Source organism: Nyctereutes procyonoides, unplaced genomic scaffold, assembly GCF_905146905.1.
Source record: "Nyctereutes procyonoides isolate TBG_1078 unplaced genomic scaffold, NYPRO_anot_genome, whole genome shotgun sequence".
Lineage (NCBI taxonomy): Eukaryota > Metazoa > Chordata > Mammalia > Carnivora > Canidae > Nyctereutes > Nyctereutes procyonoides.
The window spans coordinates 55,471,499-55,489,479 of NW_026575146.1; the positions used below are offsets into that span (position 1 = coordinate 55,471,499).

The 17,981-nt window shown below is 43.1% G+C and overlaps 1 protein-coding gene across 1 annotated transcript in view; it reads right to left on the reverse strand.

Moving 5' to 3' along the window:
• PGM5 (phosphoglucomutase 5) overlaps positions 1 to 17,478 on the reverse strand; it is a 192,062-nt gene extending 174,584 nt beyond the window's left edge. Inside the window, exon 1 of the mRNA XM_055311538.1 lies at positions 17,165 to 17,478. Coding sequence (XP_055167513.1) covers positions 17,165 to 17,425 — 261 coding nt within the window. The 5' untranslated portion in view covers positions 17,426 to 17,478. The remainder of the gene's footprint in view (positions 1 to 17,164) is intronic.
• Positions 17,479 to 17,981: the final 503 nt, after the last annotated feature.

Genomic DNA, 17,981 nt, shown 5'->3' on the forward strand with positions numbered 1-17,981 from the left:
AGTCATATCACATCAGCAAAATATATGTCAAGAACAAAGCCAAAGTAAAGCCAAAGTCATCATTGTCCTAATCTACAAGGCCCCAACATGACCTAACCCCATTACCTGACATCTTCCACATCCCTCCCTCCTCTGCTCCAGCTGCACTGATTTGTTTACTGTTCCTCAAACCTGTCAAGCATGATGAGGGACCTTTGCATTTTCTCTTTCCTCTGCTTCAGATACTTTTACCCAGATATTTATATGCCTGCCTCCTCCTATCCTTTGGGTTTCTGTCCCAAAGTCAACTAATCAGAGAGAGCACCATTGACTGACCTGTATAACACAGCACCCACACATCCCTAGGAATAGGAAGTTTCCTATTTCCTGTTTTAATCGTCCCTACTATACATATTACCATCTAACATTTTCCATATTTGTTTATTTCCCAACTATACAGAAGCTCTAACGGCTTTGTTTTATCAACCACTATATTTCAAGGACCTAGAACAAACCTGGTACATAGTAAGACCACAGTAAGTACATTGAACTGATTCATTGAGAAAAATGAATCAATGGTTAGTTTGTGAGAAATGTGTTAGAGAGACAAGAGCCAAAAGAGGAAGATCAGATGGAAGGCTATCACAGCAGAGCTGAGAGTGGATGGTGTCTTGGACGAGGCTAGAGACAAGAGAAATGAAGAGAAGGGATTCTATTTGAGGTTTTTGTTGAAGAGAAGGGATTCTATTTGAGGTTTTTGTTGAAGAGAAGGGATTCTATTTGAGGTTTTTGTTTTTTGTTTTTGTTTCTGGTTTTTTTTTTTTTTTTGGAAGGAGAATGAAAAGAATACGTAGTTAGAATGAAATGTGGAAGAAAGAAACTCTGGTAGCCGGCCTTCAAGATGGCCCCCGATGATCCTTGCCTTCTGGCATTTGTGCATTCCCGCCGTTCCCACCCACACTGAACAAGGCAGGACCAGGTGATTGGTAGAACACTGTACAACAGAGAGTGTGTCACTTCCAAGGTGAAGCCATAAATGACACTGTTGCTTCTGCCTTGCTGTCCTGGATGGTTGACTCTGAAGGAGACCAAGCCACTCTGTCAGGAAAACACACAAGGAGCCCTACGTAGGTACCCAAAGGGAGAGGAACTGCGGCCTCCAACAGCCCGCAGCAACTTTTTAGCTGTGTGAGTGGGCCATCTCCTGATGGATCCTCCAGCCCCCACCAAACCTTCATATGACAAAGCCCCCACCAACACGCGACTGTGACCTCATGAGAGTCTCCAGGTCCGAACAACCTATCCCCTTGAGTAAAACAAATTTGTTGTCTTGTTTGGCCATAAGTTTTGTCTTAATTTCCTGCACAGTAATGAACAACTAATACAAGGGCAGCGAGGAAAAGAATCTACTCCCAGATTTCCACCTTTAATATCTTAATGGATGATGTTGTCATTTATCAAGATGGGAAAGGCATAGGACAATAATTATACTCATATTGTTTTCCATAGCCATAATAAATTATGTTTCACATGCTCTTGTTAAAATTTATTTACTCATTCAACTCATTTTATTGAGTATTACCATGAAACAGGTATGTCAAAGACCCTGCAGATATAGTAATGAAGATGGTTTAGTCACTGCCCTCAGAGAATAGGTTTGTAGGTTCATGAATCTGAAAAAAATATTTGTAACTTTCAGTCATATTTTTCTATATTTCCCATTTTTTAGAATTGCTTGTAGAGAAACAGGAACCTACGTGGCTCATCCACCTAGGCATCCAGCTCTTGGTTTTGGCTCAGGTCATGATCCCAGTGTCCTGGGATCAAACCTCACATCGGGTTTGTCCCTTTCCTTCTGCTCCTTCCCTCTCTTTCTCTCTGTCTGGAATAAATAAATAAAACCTTTAAAAAAAATAAAGGGGGGGGATCCCTGGGTGGCGCAGCGGTTTGGCGCCTGCCTCTGGCCCAGGGCACGATCCTGGAGACCCGGGATCGAATCCCACGTCGGGCTCCCGGTGCATGGAGCCTGCTTCTCCCTCTGCCTGTGTCTCTGCCTCTCTTTCTCTCTCTGTGTGACTATCATAAATAAATTAAAATAAATTAAAATAAAATAAAATAAAAATAAAGGAGGAAGAGGTATGTGTGTGTAGATAATTCCTACAGCGGTATTTATTAAAAGTGAAAAATCAAAAGCAATATTTATAAATAAGGAACAATAATAGAAAGACCTGTTACATGGAGTGTGATGTACCAACTTATAGAATACTCCTCAGCCATTTTATTTTTTAAAAAATGTTATTTATTTATTCATGATAGAGAGAGAGGCAGAGACACAGGCAGAGGGAGAAGCAGACTCCATGCTGGGAGCCTGACATGGGACTCGATCCTGGGACTTCCAGGATCATGCCCTGGGCCGAAGGCAGGCACTGAGCCGCTGAGCCACCCAGGGATCCCTCCTCAGTCATTTTAAAGGATACTTAAGAAAATGATTTGGGGACCTGGATCCAGTCCCACATCGGGCTCCCTTCATGGAGCCTGCTTCTGCCTCTGCCTGTGTCTCTCCCTCTCTCTGTGTTTCTCGTGAATAAATAAATAAATAAAATCTCTAAAAAAAAAAAATAGAAAGAAAATAATGCACCTGTGGCACACTTGGTTCGTAGTCCACAAACAGCACTGATCCCACCCCCCCTTTCCAAGTGCAGACTTCTCATTGAGGAGCAACCTCTAGCCCCCAACGAGAGGCCACATTTCCCAGCCCACCCTTGCATCTAGTGGGGCCGCATGACTAATTTCACAACAGATGATGAACGTGAGAATGCGGACAGAAATACTGCATGTAAGAAGCAGATGTGCCTCCTCTACACTGTGTATTTCCTCTTCCACAAATTCAGTACAGGGCAAATCACTTTTCTGAGACTTTGTGTCTTCATTGGCAAAGCCAAGAATCTTAAGACAAGATCCCATAAATAAAAACCCTTTGTTAAATTAAGCATGACATAAGTTATGTTACTGCTCCCCAAATTCCATCACTCTCCTCAAACATTTGAAATTCATTTTTTAAAAAGATTTATTTCTCTATTTTGAGAAAGATACAGCACACATCTGGGGGTGAGCAGGAGGAGGGATGGGGGAGAGGGAGAGAGAATCTCAAGCAGACTCCCCACTAAATGCAGATCCTGGAGTGGCGCTCCATCTGATGACCCTGAGATCACAACCTGAGCCAAAATCAAGAGTCAAATGTTTAACTGCGTCACCCAGGTGCCCCTAAATTCCCTTTTTAGACAATAGTTTATCCCTTAAACTACCATTTCACTCTCCGAAAAAGTCTCAGAAGTACTACCCCTTGCCTATGTAGCAGACTGCTACCTTGCAAGGAGAAGATGGTCTACTTGCACAATCAGTGTGGGTCTTGGTTAGGGCATTGCAGCAGGCAGCCTCTGCCTTTCATTCCTGAGTGAACCCCAGGCTGAAACCCAGGGGGGCCCAGGGCAAGGCACCCTGTAGCCCCCTCCCTGACTCTCCCATGGGGCCACCAGAGGAATTGCCATTCCTTTCCCATTCAGTCCGGCTTTGGCTGTTGGAAGGGGAAACAGGGTGGCCTTCACCACCACTGAGGAACATTGTCATTCCGTTCCCACTCGTGGAGAGGGTTTATGTGGCCCCTAGTGCCCTGTTACTATACACACAGTAGGTGGTACACAAGTACAGATCCCCAGGTAGCCACATAAACACTATCACACAGGCACCTGCAGACACCCGCAAGGCTGACGCTTTCCCAGACCCACAGATATGCCGACAGACCCAGCTTGAGCTTGTTCCTCCCTGGTCAGCACTTGTACACACTTGGGAAAGAGTGGACATAGCAGGGGCCAGTGTGCAATTAGGCACATTTTGCAGGGTGCCATCACTTAATCGATCCTCTGTGTCTGGTCTAATTTGATGTTGGTACCTCCCATCGACTCTTTTTTTTTTCTTAAAAGATTTTATTTATTTATTCATGATAGAGAGAGAGAGAGAGAGAGAGAGAGAGAGAGAGAGAGAGAGGCAGAGACACAGGCAGAGGGAGAAGCAGGCTCCATGCCGGGAGCCCGACGTGGGACTCGATCCCGGGACTCCAGGATTGTGCCCTGGGCCAAAGGCAGGCGCCAAACCGCTGAGCCACCCAGGGATCCCTACCTCCCATCGACTCTTAAACCTCACCTGGATTGCATCATTACTGCTTGACCCCTAAATGGGCATAGCAGGTGCGAGGGAATCAGTGTGCCCCTCCACATGCCACACACCAGTGTCCTGAGAAGAGAACATTTTAACTCATAAAGCTTTCTCCCAGCCCTGCCATTTCTTTACATTGGGTGCCGATAAAGCTAATTTTTAAAATAATTTTCTTTCTCAGGGCACCCGGGGTGGCTCAGTCAGTTAAGCATCTGACTCTTGATTTTGGCTCAGGTCATGATCTCAGGATCTTGAGATTGAGCCCCACATTGGGCTTTGTGTTCAGTGGAGAATCTTCTTGAGATTCTCTCTCTCTTTCTCCCTCTGCTCCCCCCTCAAAATAAATAAATTTTTTAAAAAGTAATAATTTGGGCAGCTTGGGTGGCTCAGTGGTTTAGTGCCACCTTCAGCCCAGGGCCTGGTCCTGGAGTTACGGGATCGAGTCCCACGTCGGGCTCCATGCATGGGGCCTGCTTCTCCCTCTGCCTGTATCTCTGCCTCTCTCTCTCTCTCTCTGTGTCTCTCATGAATAAATAAAATCTTTTTTTTTTAAAGTAATAATTTTCTTTTTCATGGCTCCCTCTCTTCAGAACACTAACAACTATTCTTCTAAATTAGATTTAGCAGTGAGTTCGGTTTCTAACTAGCTCAAAGCCCTACAGAGCAGTGACATGCAGTTTAAACCCGCAGGCTAGGGTCTCGGAGGAGAGGCAGATATTTTACTCCAACTGAGTTCTTCCCAGTAACATAACACTAATGAACCAGGATTGTTTTCATGTGTGAACTCCCTTAAATATGACTCCCCCTCCCCCACCCCCACCGATGATTTCCTTTTGGCTTTAAGTCTTTTTTTTTTTTTTTTAAAGAGTCTCAAAGAGCTAGAAAAAGTAAGCCTGGCATTCCCCAATATCCTCCACTCACTGTGTCCTATCCCTGTAATTCCCAAAGTGGATCAGAAAGAAAAGAGAGCAATAAACAGAAGCTTCCTTGATCGTTCCCAGAAAGAAGTGTTCTGTAGGACCACACAGCCACCACCATGGCCATCTCCAAAGTGCACAGAAAGCCATATACACAAAGATGCCTGTTTCCTGTCTTCTCAATTAAACAAAAACCCAAACCCACAAGGAAATCCCAAAGCCAAGCTGCCATGATGGGAGGGCCTCAATCTCTCAGCCCCTGCTGTCAGGGAGACATGCCAGGCTTTGCACAGTGCGGCACATGAGTAAGCAGGAGATGGCTAAGTGGAATTTTGAGAAATCACAAACTCAAGTCATGGTTGTGGTTATCCAAACATCAAGGGACTTCTCCATTTGCACATAGATAATGATGAAATTGGTTATATGCTTTGTTATGTGGAGACCAGATGGGAGCAAGTGACCCCATCCTCAGCTTCATGTCCCCCTGGAAGTCTCTGTGCACACATTTCGGGGCTGGAAGGAGAGACGGGAGTGCACTAGAATCCAACCAGGATGGATTTCACATTCAGTCCCTGATGTCTGAGCAGGTGCAGAAACGTCACAGGCATGCAGAAGTTTGGCCTGTTCTATTCCTCAACCAGCTCACCAATTCTCAAGATCTCATTGAAAATCAGGCAGTCTAGCTCTCCTCGAGTGCAAAATGGGAGTGGTGATATTAGAACTGTGTCCCTCCTGGTAATTAGGTAATTCAGCACTTGGAAAATCCTGAAATCTTTGAGGTTCAGAACTTGGCACACTGAAACAAGAAAGGGCCTGTCTGCTGCTATTTTATGAGGTGCTCAACCCAATTTAAGACGGTGATAGGAAACACTGGATCTACCTGGGTCAAGAAAGCAGAGTTGAGTGCCCTGAGATAAAAGCTGAAATTCCAGGGATGCCTGGGTGGCTCAGTGGTTGAGTGTTTGCCCTTGGCTCAGGTCAAGATCTTGGGGTCCTGAGATTGAGTCCCGCCGCATCAGTCTCCCCACAGGGAGCCTGCTTCTCCCTCTGCCTATATCTCTGCCTCTCTCTCTGTGTCTCTCATGAGTAAATAAATAAAATCTTAATTTAAAAAAAAAAAAGCTGAGATTCTGGTATCTAATGGGCAAGGATATAGAAACTGACTTTGCCACCTACTGGCTATGTGACTTCGGGTAAGATCCCTCTGTGTCTCAGTTTTGTTATCTAAAAGATGGAAGGTAAGAGGAGGTAATGTAAGCAAGCTGTAGTTCAATGTCTGGCACCAAATAAATACTCAAGGAGCCTCCTTTGCCTTTCTTCCTCTTCCCCCAGGTCATTTCTTAATTCTTAAATATAAGTTCCATAATTCATAGTAATTGAATGAATCTTTTGTTTTTTGCTAACCTACAGTGGTTTTTCTATCTACAAATATATATGTGTGTGTGTGTTCCTCTTTTGAATATTTAGGGAGTACACATAAACAAGAAGAAAATAAGAGTCATCTCTAAAACTGAAAATGAGCACTGTTCACATTACTGTGTGTAAACTTTGTGTCTTGGTATCTGTTTCTCTGTCTCTGTCACTCATTTACGTACTTCCATATTTTTACAAAAGGGATTGTTGTGTCACCTATGTCTTTCACTTAATATATCCAGGCCTTCCCTGGTGTCTACATTTCTATGTCACTAAATATCCTTCCACAACATGATTCTAGTATGTGTATAGTCTTCCCTTATTTAAATGTACCATCATTTACTGATCAATATAAAAGAGTTCTTTTGGGGAACTTGGGTGGTACAGTCAATTGAGTGTCAGACTCTTAATTTTGGCTCAGGTCATGATCTCAGGGTCATGAGATTGAGCCTGCATCTGGCTCTGTGCTTACCACAGAATCTGCTTGCGAGTCTCTCTCTCTCTCTCCTCCCTGCCTGCCCCCATTTGCATACAAACATTCATGCTCTCTTTCTCTCACTCTCTCTTTAAAATAAATAAATTTTTTAAAGTGTCCTTTTACTCAAAGTTTTTCTATGTGAAACTAAAAACTGAGGACTAAACACAAGCTATCAAATAAATTAAACTGAATATAGCTTGGCAGCAATGAAATAGCAAATTAGTTTTAACATGCCTACATAAAAACAATGTCTTCTTCCTTCTTTAACCACCAAGCCTGCTCACTGAGAACCGCTGAAGTCCATGGTAAGGAGTGACAGGATCACATCTGTACCCTCGTCTTGACCTGGATCATTTCATTTTCATATCCGTGCCTCTGATCTGTACTATCTCTTGGTATGTGCTATGCCGACCTGCTAACTTACCCATGTTGTTGAGCTCACTGCAAAGAGCTGTCCTTGCAAGACAGACTCCTGCCTAGAACAGTATGATTTCTTCTACTTACATTTCTTAATATCAGCCCATTCAACTCCAACACAATTCTATTTATTACCATAGAAACATAGGTCACTGGGGAACATTTAGCCACCTCCTTTGGTTCTACGTAGCCTTCAAACATTTCTGACATCTGGTCTACTCTTCTTTTGACTATGTCCAGGAAGAAGATATATATTTGGGGGAGGGAGTATCCTATGCATATGTGTGCATAAATATGTTACTTGATAAACTCTCTAAATGCTTAAAAACACTTTCCATCTGGCGCCTTTATAGGTAGACAGAAAAAAAGTTATATATAAATATATATAGACACACACATAAACAAAGCTATATATATATCTAAACTCAGTATCTTTGGAATCTTTATAAATAGAAAATATATATATATATCATATATATATATATATATATATATATATATATATATATATATATATATATAGCAGCCCGGGTGGCTCAGCGGTTTAGTGCCACCTTCGGCCCAGGGCCTGATCCTGGAGATCTGGGATTGAGTTCCGCATCAGGCTCCCTGCATGGAGCCTGCTTCTCCCTCTGCATGTGTCTCTGCCTCTCTCTGTGTCTCTCATGAGTCAATGAATAAAATCTTAAAAAAACAGAAACAAAAACAGGGCAGGCCCAGTGGCTCAGCGGTTTAGCACTGCCTTCAGCCCAGGGCGTGATCCTGGAGATCTGGGATCGAGTCCCACGTCAGGCTTCCTGCATGGAGCCTGCTTCTCCCTCTGCCTGCCTGTCTCTCTCTCTCTTATAAATAAAATCTTAATATATATATATATATATTATATATATATATATATATATATATCTTATACACACGTATTTATGTGTATGCCTATATATTCCCCCCCAAAAAACTCAGTCTCTACAGCCATGTGTTTTTTCCTGAGTAGTTGTCGCAGTCAATTAAAATGCATTTACGTGGCTTTTTAAATAAATTCCATTAGGCCCATTCCTGTCTGGTGGGGAAATAATCACTGCCCATTTGCAAAGTGCCCCCACTCCTTAGACTGTGTTCCAGTGAACTAAAGACCTCTGGCAATAATAGATTTACAACTCAGCAAGATTAAACAATTTACCATTATTTATGACAGTAAGGCTAGGTCTTCTGTATTATATTCCACATTAGCATCTGTCACTTTACATTTGGGAGATCCTGTCCAAAAAAAGATTATGCCTCCGAACCAAACATTCAGCAAGGCTGCAGGAACAGGCACCCTGACAAACATCCTGACAAAATACTTTAATGCATTTCCAGTGCTTGCAGCTGTGCATTTTCAGACGACTCAGCAGATTAGTGTGGAGTCTCTTAGCCTCTGCTGGTCTGTTCCTCCCAGTAATCTCTCACATGGCCCAGTCCATTAGGCTTGAAAATCCTCGTGAAATGAGCAGATTAAGATCTGGCTTCAGAAGGGGGGCGGGGGGAGCTGCTCAGACAGCCGGAGCTGCAGAAAGGTTTAAGGTGGAAAAGCATGGCATTGACTCAGCTCATTCGTACCAGGGAATAATGCATAGACCGTGCAGAAAAGTCCTTTGAGTTAAAGTTTATGCCAGAACAGCTGTTGCCACCTCAAGTACCATGGCAGGGTGTGTGCGCATGAATGAGTGTGTGTGTGCGTGTGTGTGTGCCTGTGGAAATGACAAGACAAACCTCAGAAAGCCAGGTGACAACTCCATGCTCACACATGTTGCAAATGGTAGAATCATGATTCATATCCAGAGCTTGGATCCTGGTGTGCTTAATCATCAAAGCAATGTGTATGTGTGTATGAATATTTAATAAAGAGAAGTATATGAAGTAGAAAGGGAAAGGATTTCCCTTCCCCATCATACATACCCACATACCCCAGACATATTCACTGTTGACTAGAGTATGTTCTTCCAACACTATGGCTACATTATAGATTTGTTTAATGTATCCAGAGGCCCAGAGGACATTTTTAACTAAGCTGCTTTATTAAATCTTGTGATATAGCACAACAATGTTTACAGAAAAGACAGACACATATCAGCAACATTATGTGTGAAACTTGCCCTAAGAATTTTCTATAAAACATCTGTTCCCTTTGACCCCTTCATGAACTCTGGAAGTTTGATCGTTTCTCTTCAGACTTGAGGGATAGAAATTGGAACCATATTCTTCTTATTCTATTAATTGCTTTGTTTCACTGAACAAACTATCATTCACATCTTTTTCATGTACCATATAGATCCGCCTCCTCTGTTTATGGGTTTTGATGCATCGGCGGTATGGTTGTGTCATAAATTAGGTACCCATTCACCACTGAACATATACATTATTTCCACATTTTTCTTTTGCAAATGCTGTGGCAAGTATTCTTGTACACAGACATTTCCACATTTGTCTTAGGAAATTTACAAGACAGATTCTTGGATTAAGGGATTCCTGGATTATTGGACAGGTACTTCATTAACTTCAATACACACTGCCGAACTGCCTGGTCAAAAGGTTATATCAATTTAACTTCCAATAACATGACAATTTTCAAACATTCACACCAACCTGAGTATTTTAGAGTTTTTTCAAACTGATGGATTTTGTTTATATTTCTTCAGTTATTACTGAGGATGATCTCCAGTTCATGTGTTTGTTATTGTAATTGACCATATTTCTTTTGAATTTTTTACTAATTTGGAAAAGGTTTTCATATATTGCAGATATTAACTATTCGTTATAAAACTCTTCCCTGTATTCCATGGCATCTTTTGTCAAATAGAATAAACTCTGGTCTTCTGGTTTCAACTTCTTTTCTCTTTCTGTTAGAAAGCCCTGAATACGAAACTAGATACCCCTAGCTACAAAAGAGGACTCTTATCAGAGGAAAACAACAACAAAAAAGGCAATAGTTAAATGTAACATTAAAAACACCTAGAAGTAGCAACTTGGAAAGGGAAAGAAAAATTTCTGTGACTTGGTGTCAAGAAGAATTTCTTTGAATTTCCTGAACATTTTCTCTTCGTACAAATACAATGCAACCCTCCAAAATATGACATCACTAAAAATATAGGAGATGAAAGATAAAGATTCAGAAAATGTGGATTTTAACAAGTCTTGTGTATATGCTAGATATCCTCTTATTCATAACTAATGAGAGTCAAGTCAGATGAAAGGACCTAAAATTTCTCTTTTGGCTCCCCCAGTATAAACATTAAGGGCATATTGGCCAAATCTCAAGTGTTTGCAAGTAAGTGTCAAAGCTGTAGGCTAACAAGAGACATTGAGTTTTCTACCTTCAATTTAAAAATCGTGGGAAATTCAGACCTTCCTCTCTACCCCACCTATTATTTTTAAATAGTCCCATCCAAAATCCTATCACAGTATTTGTTTACATTACTCTTGTCTAACATAAGAGTGGTTAGAGCCCAAAACATGAAGGTTAAGGTCAGCGAAGCTATTACCTATGCTTAGATTCCTCAAAAATAGGTTCCAACTTCTACCCCTCAAGTCTGTACAGAAACGATCAAACTTCCAGAGTTCACAAAGGACTCAAAGGGAACAGATGTTTTATAGAAAATTCGTATGGCAAGTTTCACATATAACGTTGCTGATGTGTGTCTGTCTTTTCCATAAACATTGTTATGCTTTATCACAAGATTTAATAAAGCAGCTTAGTTAAAAATGTCATCTGGGTCTCTGGACACATTAAACAAAGCTTAAAATAACCCACCCCAGCAACTGGGAGGGCCCAGCTGTTCCTAAAACCTCTCCCATTCCTTTTCCTTCCCCATAAAAACAGTGAATGACAACATGAGGCTAAAAGTTTCAAGAATGAACTGACCGGACAGAGAGACAGAACCACGGGGAACCTAAACTTTGCTGTTGCTCATATAATGGATTTCCCATTTCCACAGTTCAGGGATGGGGATTTGTGAAGGGAAACAAGACAAAGTTATGGCAGGCTCTCTAGGGCTTTTTTGTGTATTACAAACCTGCCCTTCCTAATGTCTGGGCCATAGAACTCATTCCATTCACCTATTCTGTAGTGAACACCAGTAGAAAATACAGAACAATCACCACCCAGCTCTTTTTCCCTTTTAGAGATGAGACCTGAAGTCAGCCAATCCCAAACTTCCAGATCCATCCCAGAAAAGAAGCCTTATGTGTTCAAACACAGGCTTGCCTCCTTCTTCTTCACTATGTTCCACACCCCACCATATCCCACTCTGCCTCCCTTCCAAACCTGTTCCTTTTCTTTGGGATCACATCAAAATTTGATCCCCAGATAGCTCTAGTAAATGTCAAGCCAAGTACACTCCCATTCTTTGGAACAACCACCTCTGCATGGCCCATTGGAATCAGACAAAACTGGTACAAGCATCCGTCTGGAAGGCGCACCCAAGTCCCTTGCTGACTCAGCCTTCTTCATACCATTGCACTTTGACCTCTACCTCCAGAAGATTTCATAAGGCATTGATGAGTTCTTGTAAGCTGAACTGATTCTGTAAGCTGAACTGTATGTTAATAATATTATTACCACTGCTGATCATCATATGGCCAGTAGAGTGTGTGGCTAATCAGCAAATGGATTTTCTCTTGGCTAAAACTTGCAACAGAGTTATAAGTTGTTTTATTCAATACATGCAGCCAAATAATTATTTTATGATATATAGTCAGTTGACCATAATAATATTCCTTTACATTTCTTAATGGTATGGATGTTGCATAATGCTTTCATTTGATTGCCAGGATAATTCAGCCATGCTGTCATACCCAATTTATAGATGAGGAAACAAGTGGTTTTTAGGTATTTCAAGAGGCGAAGCATTTGCTCTGTAGCTTGTATGGCAGAGCCAGGAAAAGAAAGCAAGCCTTCCAGCTGCTGAGAGATGCAGTGCTTTTTCTACCATACCTCACTGTCTCTTGGGCTGAAGTCAAAAGAGAGTGTGGTTATCACATGAAGAAATCTGGTTTGCCTTTGCCAAATATGCATTTGTAGTGTTTGGTGATTTACTTTTATTTAACTTATAATTGCTTTTGGTTGAACAGTCTGGCCCCATAAAAAATTTTTTTTACTTTTTAAATGCTAAATTATAGAACTGTGCTATCCAGTATGGTAGCTATTAATCACTTGTAACTATTTAAACGTAAATTTTAATTAATTGAAATTAAATAAAATATAGGATTCAGTTCTTCAGTCACATTTCGTACATTTCAAGAACGTTTCATAAGTTTGATAATCACATGTGGCTAGTGGCTAGGGTAGATTACAGAACCTTTCCATCATCTCAAAAAGTTCTATTGGACACTGATAGTATATAGTGTCATCTCCAGAGATAAAAGACTTTGGAAAAAGTCAACATCTTCAGGCAGGCACAGTGCTGCCATCTGTCCAATATTAAAGGTATTTTAGGAAAAAATAAAAATAAAAAAGACTAGAACAAAGAGGAGTAAAAGAGAGATACCCTTAGTCACAGATAGATCCACCCAGAAGAAAGCAAAGGCATTTATTCATAATGTAGCCATTATTTGCATTGAGACCTTGAAATCTTTAAGAGATTAAAATAAATGGATACCTAGAGAATCTAAACCTCTGGAAAGGATCTGAAGCAGATGTGGAAAAAACAGGATAAAAAATCACTTAGTTACAAAGTAAGTTTAAATTAGTAACAAATCAAGTTTCACGATTCATTTAAACCATGCTATTTACTCTCCTACTTAGTAGTTATTTTTCTTTTGCTCTCTATGGTATGATACAGTTTGTATCTTTAAAGAAGCATTAAAATACTTCTGGGGACTTTTTAGATAAGTTCACACAGCTATATAAACATCACAAAAACAGGTAAAAATATCTTCTCATTTATTTATGAATCCATTCAAACTTATTATATAATAATTCAAGAGTTCACAGTGATACACAAAAGAGCATAAGCAAAGCAAAACAAAACTCATGTGTCAACGGTGGACGTGGCTATTTCACCGAATCCTTACTTTGAAAATTGATAATTTAAAAAGAGAGAAATAAACATATTTTCTTCTATATTCTGCTAATATAGAAGGAACTATACTCCAAGATAGCCCAATAGTGAGGGAAATGCCCAGTCTTTAGAAAAATGCTAGCTGAAGCATGTAGATGGAACTGAAGAATCCAAAAATCATTTGAAACCCCTAACGAAATAATCCGTTCAAGCCAGGATCACTAATGGATGCTAAAACAACTGAAGAAAGGTTGACAGGAACTGAATATTCACATGGTACAAAGCTCACCCCACAGGCTACTGACCAGTTCCAAGGGAGAAAATACTGGAAGACAGAGGCAATCACCACAACAGCCCTATAATCCTCTCAGCATCATGAACAATGGGTCACCCAGAGATTGTTCTCTAACATGATACAACATGAATATACACCATCGCCTGTGAAATAGTCTTGCAAAAATAAAAAATAAATAAGTTGAGCCTGAATCTGATTAAGCCTCTAGAACTAATTCCTAGTACATACATATATACACAGAAAATTCAGCGAAAAGTTAAATGACACCATAAAAAGAAAATCAGAAAATTTCAGAAAGGCAAGTAGAGGGGGAGCATTCATTCTATAGGACAGCCAATCAACCTAATCTCTTCAACAAGTCGATTTCATTAACAAAAAATAAAAATAAAAAGGAGATTTTCTAGGTTAAAGGAGACATAAAACAACCAAATCCAATGTGTGTTCCTTGATCAGAAGAAACTGGTTTGAAAAAACAGCTATAAAAGACATTTCAGAATAACTGAGGAAATCTGAATGTGGACTGGGTAATAGATGGTATGAAGAAATCCTTTTTTATTTTGTTTGAGATGATAATGATATAACTATCAAGAAAGTTGTTCTTAGTTTTTAGAGATCCATACTGAATTTAGGGATAAAATGTCACTTTTAATATACTTCAAAATACTTTAGCACTCAAAGAGGAAACAAATACAGAAAAAAATGTGAAGTCTAGAGTACGGGCACATGGATGCCATTTATCTATTCTCTCCACTTTTTTGGAAGTTTGAAATTTTCATAATTTTACAATAAAATTTTTTTTGCCCAAATTGTACAGGTATATATCTGAGAATCTATTTCAAACTCTATGACATATTAGAACATAAGTAGTGCAGTTCATCGTTTTGGAAATTCCAAACTTCTGTTCTCCTCCAGCAATTATATAATCAAAGAGCAGCTATAGTTTTCTTATATTAAACTGCTTAGTAAAATCAACTTTTTCTATCACAACACAACCAAGATTTTTCAGATATAGAGACGCGGCCCACCCAGATTCAAGTCAGTTTGAAGAGAATAATTCTATTTTTCTCCCATTTTTCTAGCCTGTTTATGAATATCCAATGGGAAGTCAAAAGAGGCAAAGTTTTTGGAATAAGGCAGTTTCTCACTCCTGAGTATAACTCCACAGGTTAAGTGAGAAGAAAAGTGCATTCCTATCAATTTACCATCATTCAAGACCAATTTTGCTCATGGTAAACCACCTCTCTCCTGAAGCCAGCCTTCTGATTATCCATGTGCTTTAGCAAAAGCCCTCAAGAAGGCAAATAAAATGAGGAAAAGATTGGTTAAAATTGGCTGCCTGAAACTTTGGTAGATGTTGACCATTCCCTTCACCCATACCCACCCATTTTAGAAATAATACTTTCAGATTATTTAAGAGATGGTGCCTCCCTGTGGATTGTAACTTGTCATTCTGTCTCTTGCAACAACTGTGAGGTAAAGCGTGATTCTACTTTAACCATTTGTTAACATATGCTATTTCCCAAAATAAAGTCCACCCTTAAAGTTAATAAAATGTGTTTATCAAAGAAGATCCACTGAAGTAAGAAGTTGATGGTAACGGGTGCCAAGAAATAAGAAAACATAATAATACCTTGACCATGCAAATCGACAACTGGAGCTTCAAAAATATCCTCACCCACAAAAAAATAAGTGGATGTTTCTCTCACTCCCTGGAAAAACTGGCCCAGGAAGGAGTACGAGAGCTGCCATAGCCTCCCAAGGCCCATTATTCTCCATCAGTCCATGGGAACAGTTTTGTCAGACAAGAGTAAAAGACCATTTGTCAACCCCTCTCCAACTCCCCAATTCAAGCCAGTTTTTTATCAATCTCAAATAAGGAGCCAGAGAGAAACACAAGTCTTGTATCTCCAGCAGCATTATCTGCAGGGGTTGGAAATCACAGCTCCACCACCACCAAAGTCAGCCCTCGGCTCTTTTTTCCCAACTGCTTTTGGGTTATTTTATTTGGGGAAAAAAAAAATCCACTTTCCCCATCCCTAAAACACTGAGATAGGGGAATCAGAATACACAATCATAGAGCATGGACAACCCTAAAGATTAAAAAAAAAAAAAAAAAAAAAGGAAGGAAGGGAGAAAATTAAAAGGAGGGGATTGGGAAGGAGAAAGGGAATCCGTATGCCAGACAGTTGTTCAGTTCACTTTTTTTAAATGTTCACACTCATTTACACATATGCAGAGATTTTGCTTAAATGTGCTCCGTGTGTGGATCTGACTGTCCGCACAAGGCTGAAATGACTCTTTTAGACGCTTCCCACCAAGACCACTGAGGTGAGGTGTCCTGCTTGCAGAAGTCCTTGAGAGGCTGGGGGATTTGGGAAGGAGGGCCCTGGGGTACAGGGTGATGCCAGAAGGGGTTTCTAGTTGTAGGACAGAAAGAAAAGAGGTATAAAGAGGAAAAACCCAAAGTCTGCCGAGGTCATGGGAGAAGAGAGAGGAAAAGAGGATGAAAAGTGAAAGGGAGAAGAGGCACAAAATGCTGTCAACCACCAGCCTCCTGCAGAGAAGTTAGGAATTGCTTTAAGAAAGGCATGGCAAGGGGGATCCCTGGGTGGCTCAGCGGTTTAGCACCTGCCTTTGGCCCAGGGCGCGATCCTGGGGTCCTGGGATCCTGGTATCCTGGGATCAGAGTCCCACATCAGGCTCCCAGCATGGAGCCTGCTTCTCCCTCTGCCTGTGTCTCTGCCCACCCCCCTCTCTCTATGTCTATCATGAATAAATAAAATCTTAAAAAAAAAAAAAGAGGAAAGGCATGGCAAGTCTCATTCCAGATCATGGAGGGATAACCCCTCCAGGGCCCCCACAAGGAGACCCCAGGCTGTGTGGCATCAGATTGATCTCCACCCCACCCCTACCTGAATCAAATTAATAGTAAAGTAACTCCACTGGGTTAAGGAATCACCTTATATTAAAAATCTTTAGGGGCCACTTTGCCAAACGTGCCAAGGATCAACACCGGAGACTGTGTGTGTGTGTGTGTGTGTGTGTGTGCGTGTGTGTGTGTACAGGGTGCGATGCACGCCGGTGTTGGAGACGACACTACCGTTGAATCTGGCCAAGCCCAAATCTAGGGGGGAAGAAGAGGAGTACAAGTAGGACACGGGGAAAAAGAAGGAAGGGGGGACCCACGATGTTGGTAGCCTAGGAAAGAAGGGTGGGGGGCAGTGAACGGCGTCGGAACAGATGGTCCTGAGGGCTGGGGAAGAGAAGGCCCGGAAGGAAGGCGGGCAGGTGCGGCCGGGGAGCTGGGGAGAGCTGGGGAGAGCTGGGGAGAGCTCGGGGCGCTGGGGCGGGCTCCCTGGAGGGGGCGGCCCCCGGGGGCGGCAGGCCCGAGGCGCCCGGGCGGGGGGCGGCGGGCACTCACCCCGTTGGCCGCGGCCATCTGCACCACGATCTCGGTGGCCGTCCTGCTGAAGTACCTGCCGTCGCTGCCCACCACCATGGTGCAGCCCTGGCGGTCGCGCAGGTCGATGGACGACAGCACGCTCTGGATGAAGTTGGGCAGGTAGTTGCGCTGGCCCTCGAAGAGCCCGGTGGGCCGCCGCAGCCCCCCGCCGCCGGCCGGCCGCTGGTCCTCGTAGGGCACCGTGGGCACCGTCAGCACCGGGATGGGGCTCCCCTCCATGGCGCCTGCTGGCCGGTCCTGCGCGGCTCCCGCGAGCCCGAGGGGATCCGCAGCCCGCCGGGCCCCCTCCCCGCCCCCCGGCCGGCCCGGCCCCGCCCCGCCCCGCCCCGCCCCGCCCCGCGCCGCGCCCCGGCCCCCTCCGCCCTGCGCCCTCCCCGCCCCGCCGGAGTCCGGCCTCTACCTTCCCAGAAAGTTAGCTCCGCCCGAGTCCCTCCGCCGCGCGAGCGCCCGAGGCGCCGGCAGTCCCGTGCCCCAGCTGGGCTCCCTCTCGGGGTGTGCCCCGAACCCCGCTCCCGCGGCCGGGAGCCCGACCCCGGCGACCCCGGCGACCCCCGCCGCGCGCGCCCGGCCCGAGCCTCCCCGCACCCGCGGCGCCCCGAGCGCACCCTCGGCTCCGACTCAGACCCCCGAGCCCCCCGGGCCTCCCGCCGCAGCCCCGGCTCCCCGCTCCCCGCTCCCTGCTCCCCGCAAGCGAGCGCTTTACGAGCCCAAGTTTCTCTTTTGAAGGAGGAGGAGGAGGAGGAGGAGGGAGGGAGGTGGGACGGGGTGAGCCCTC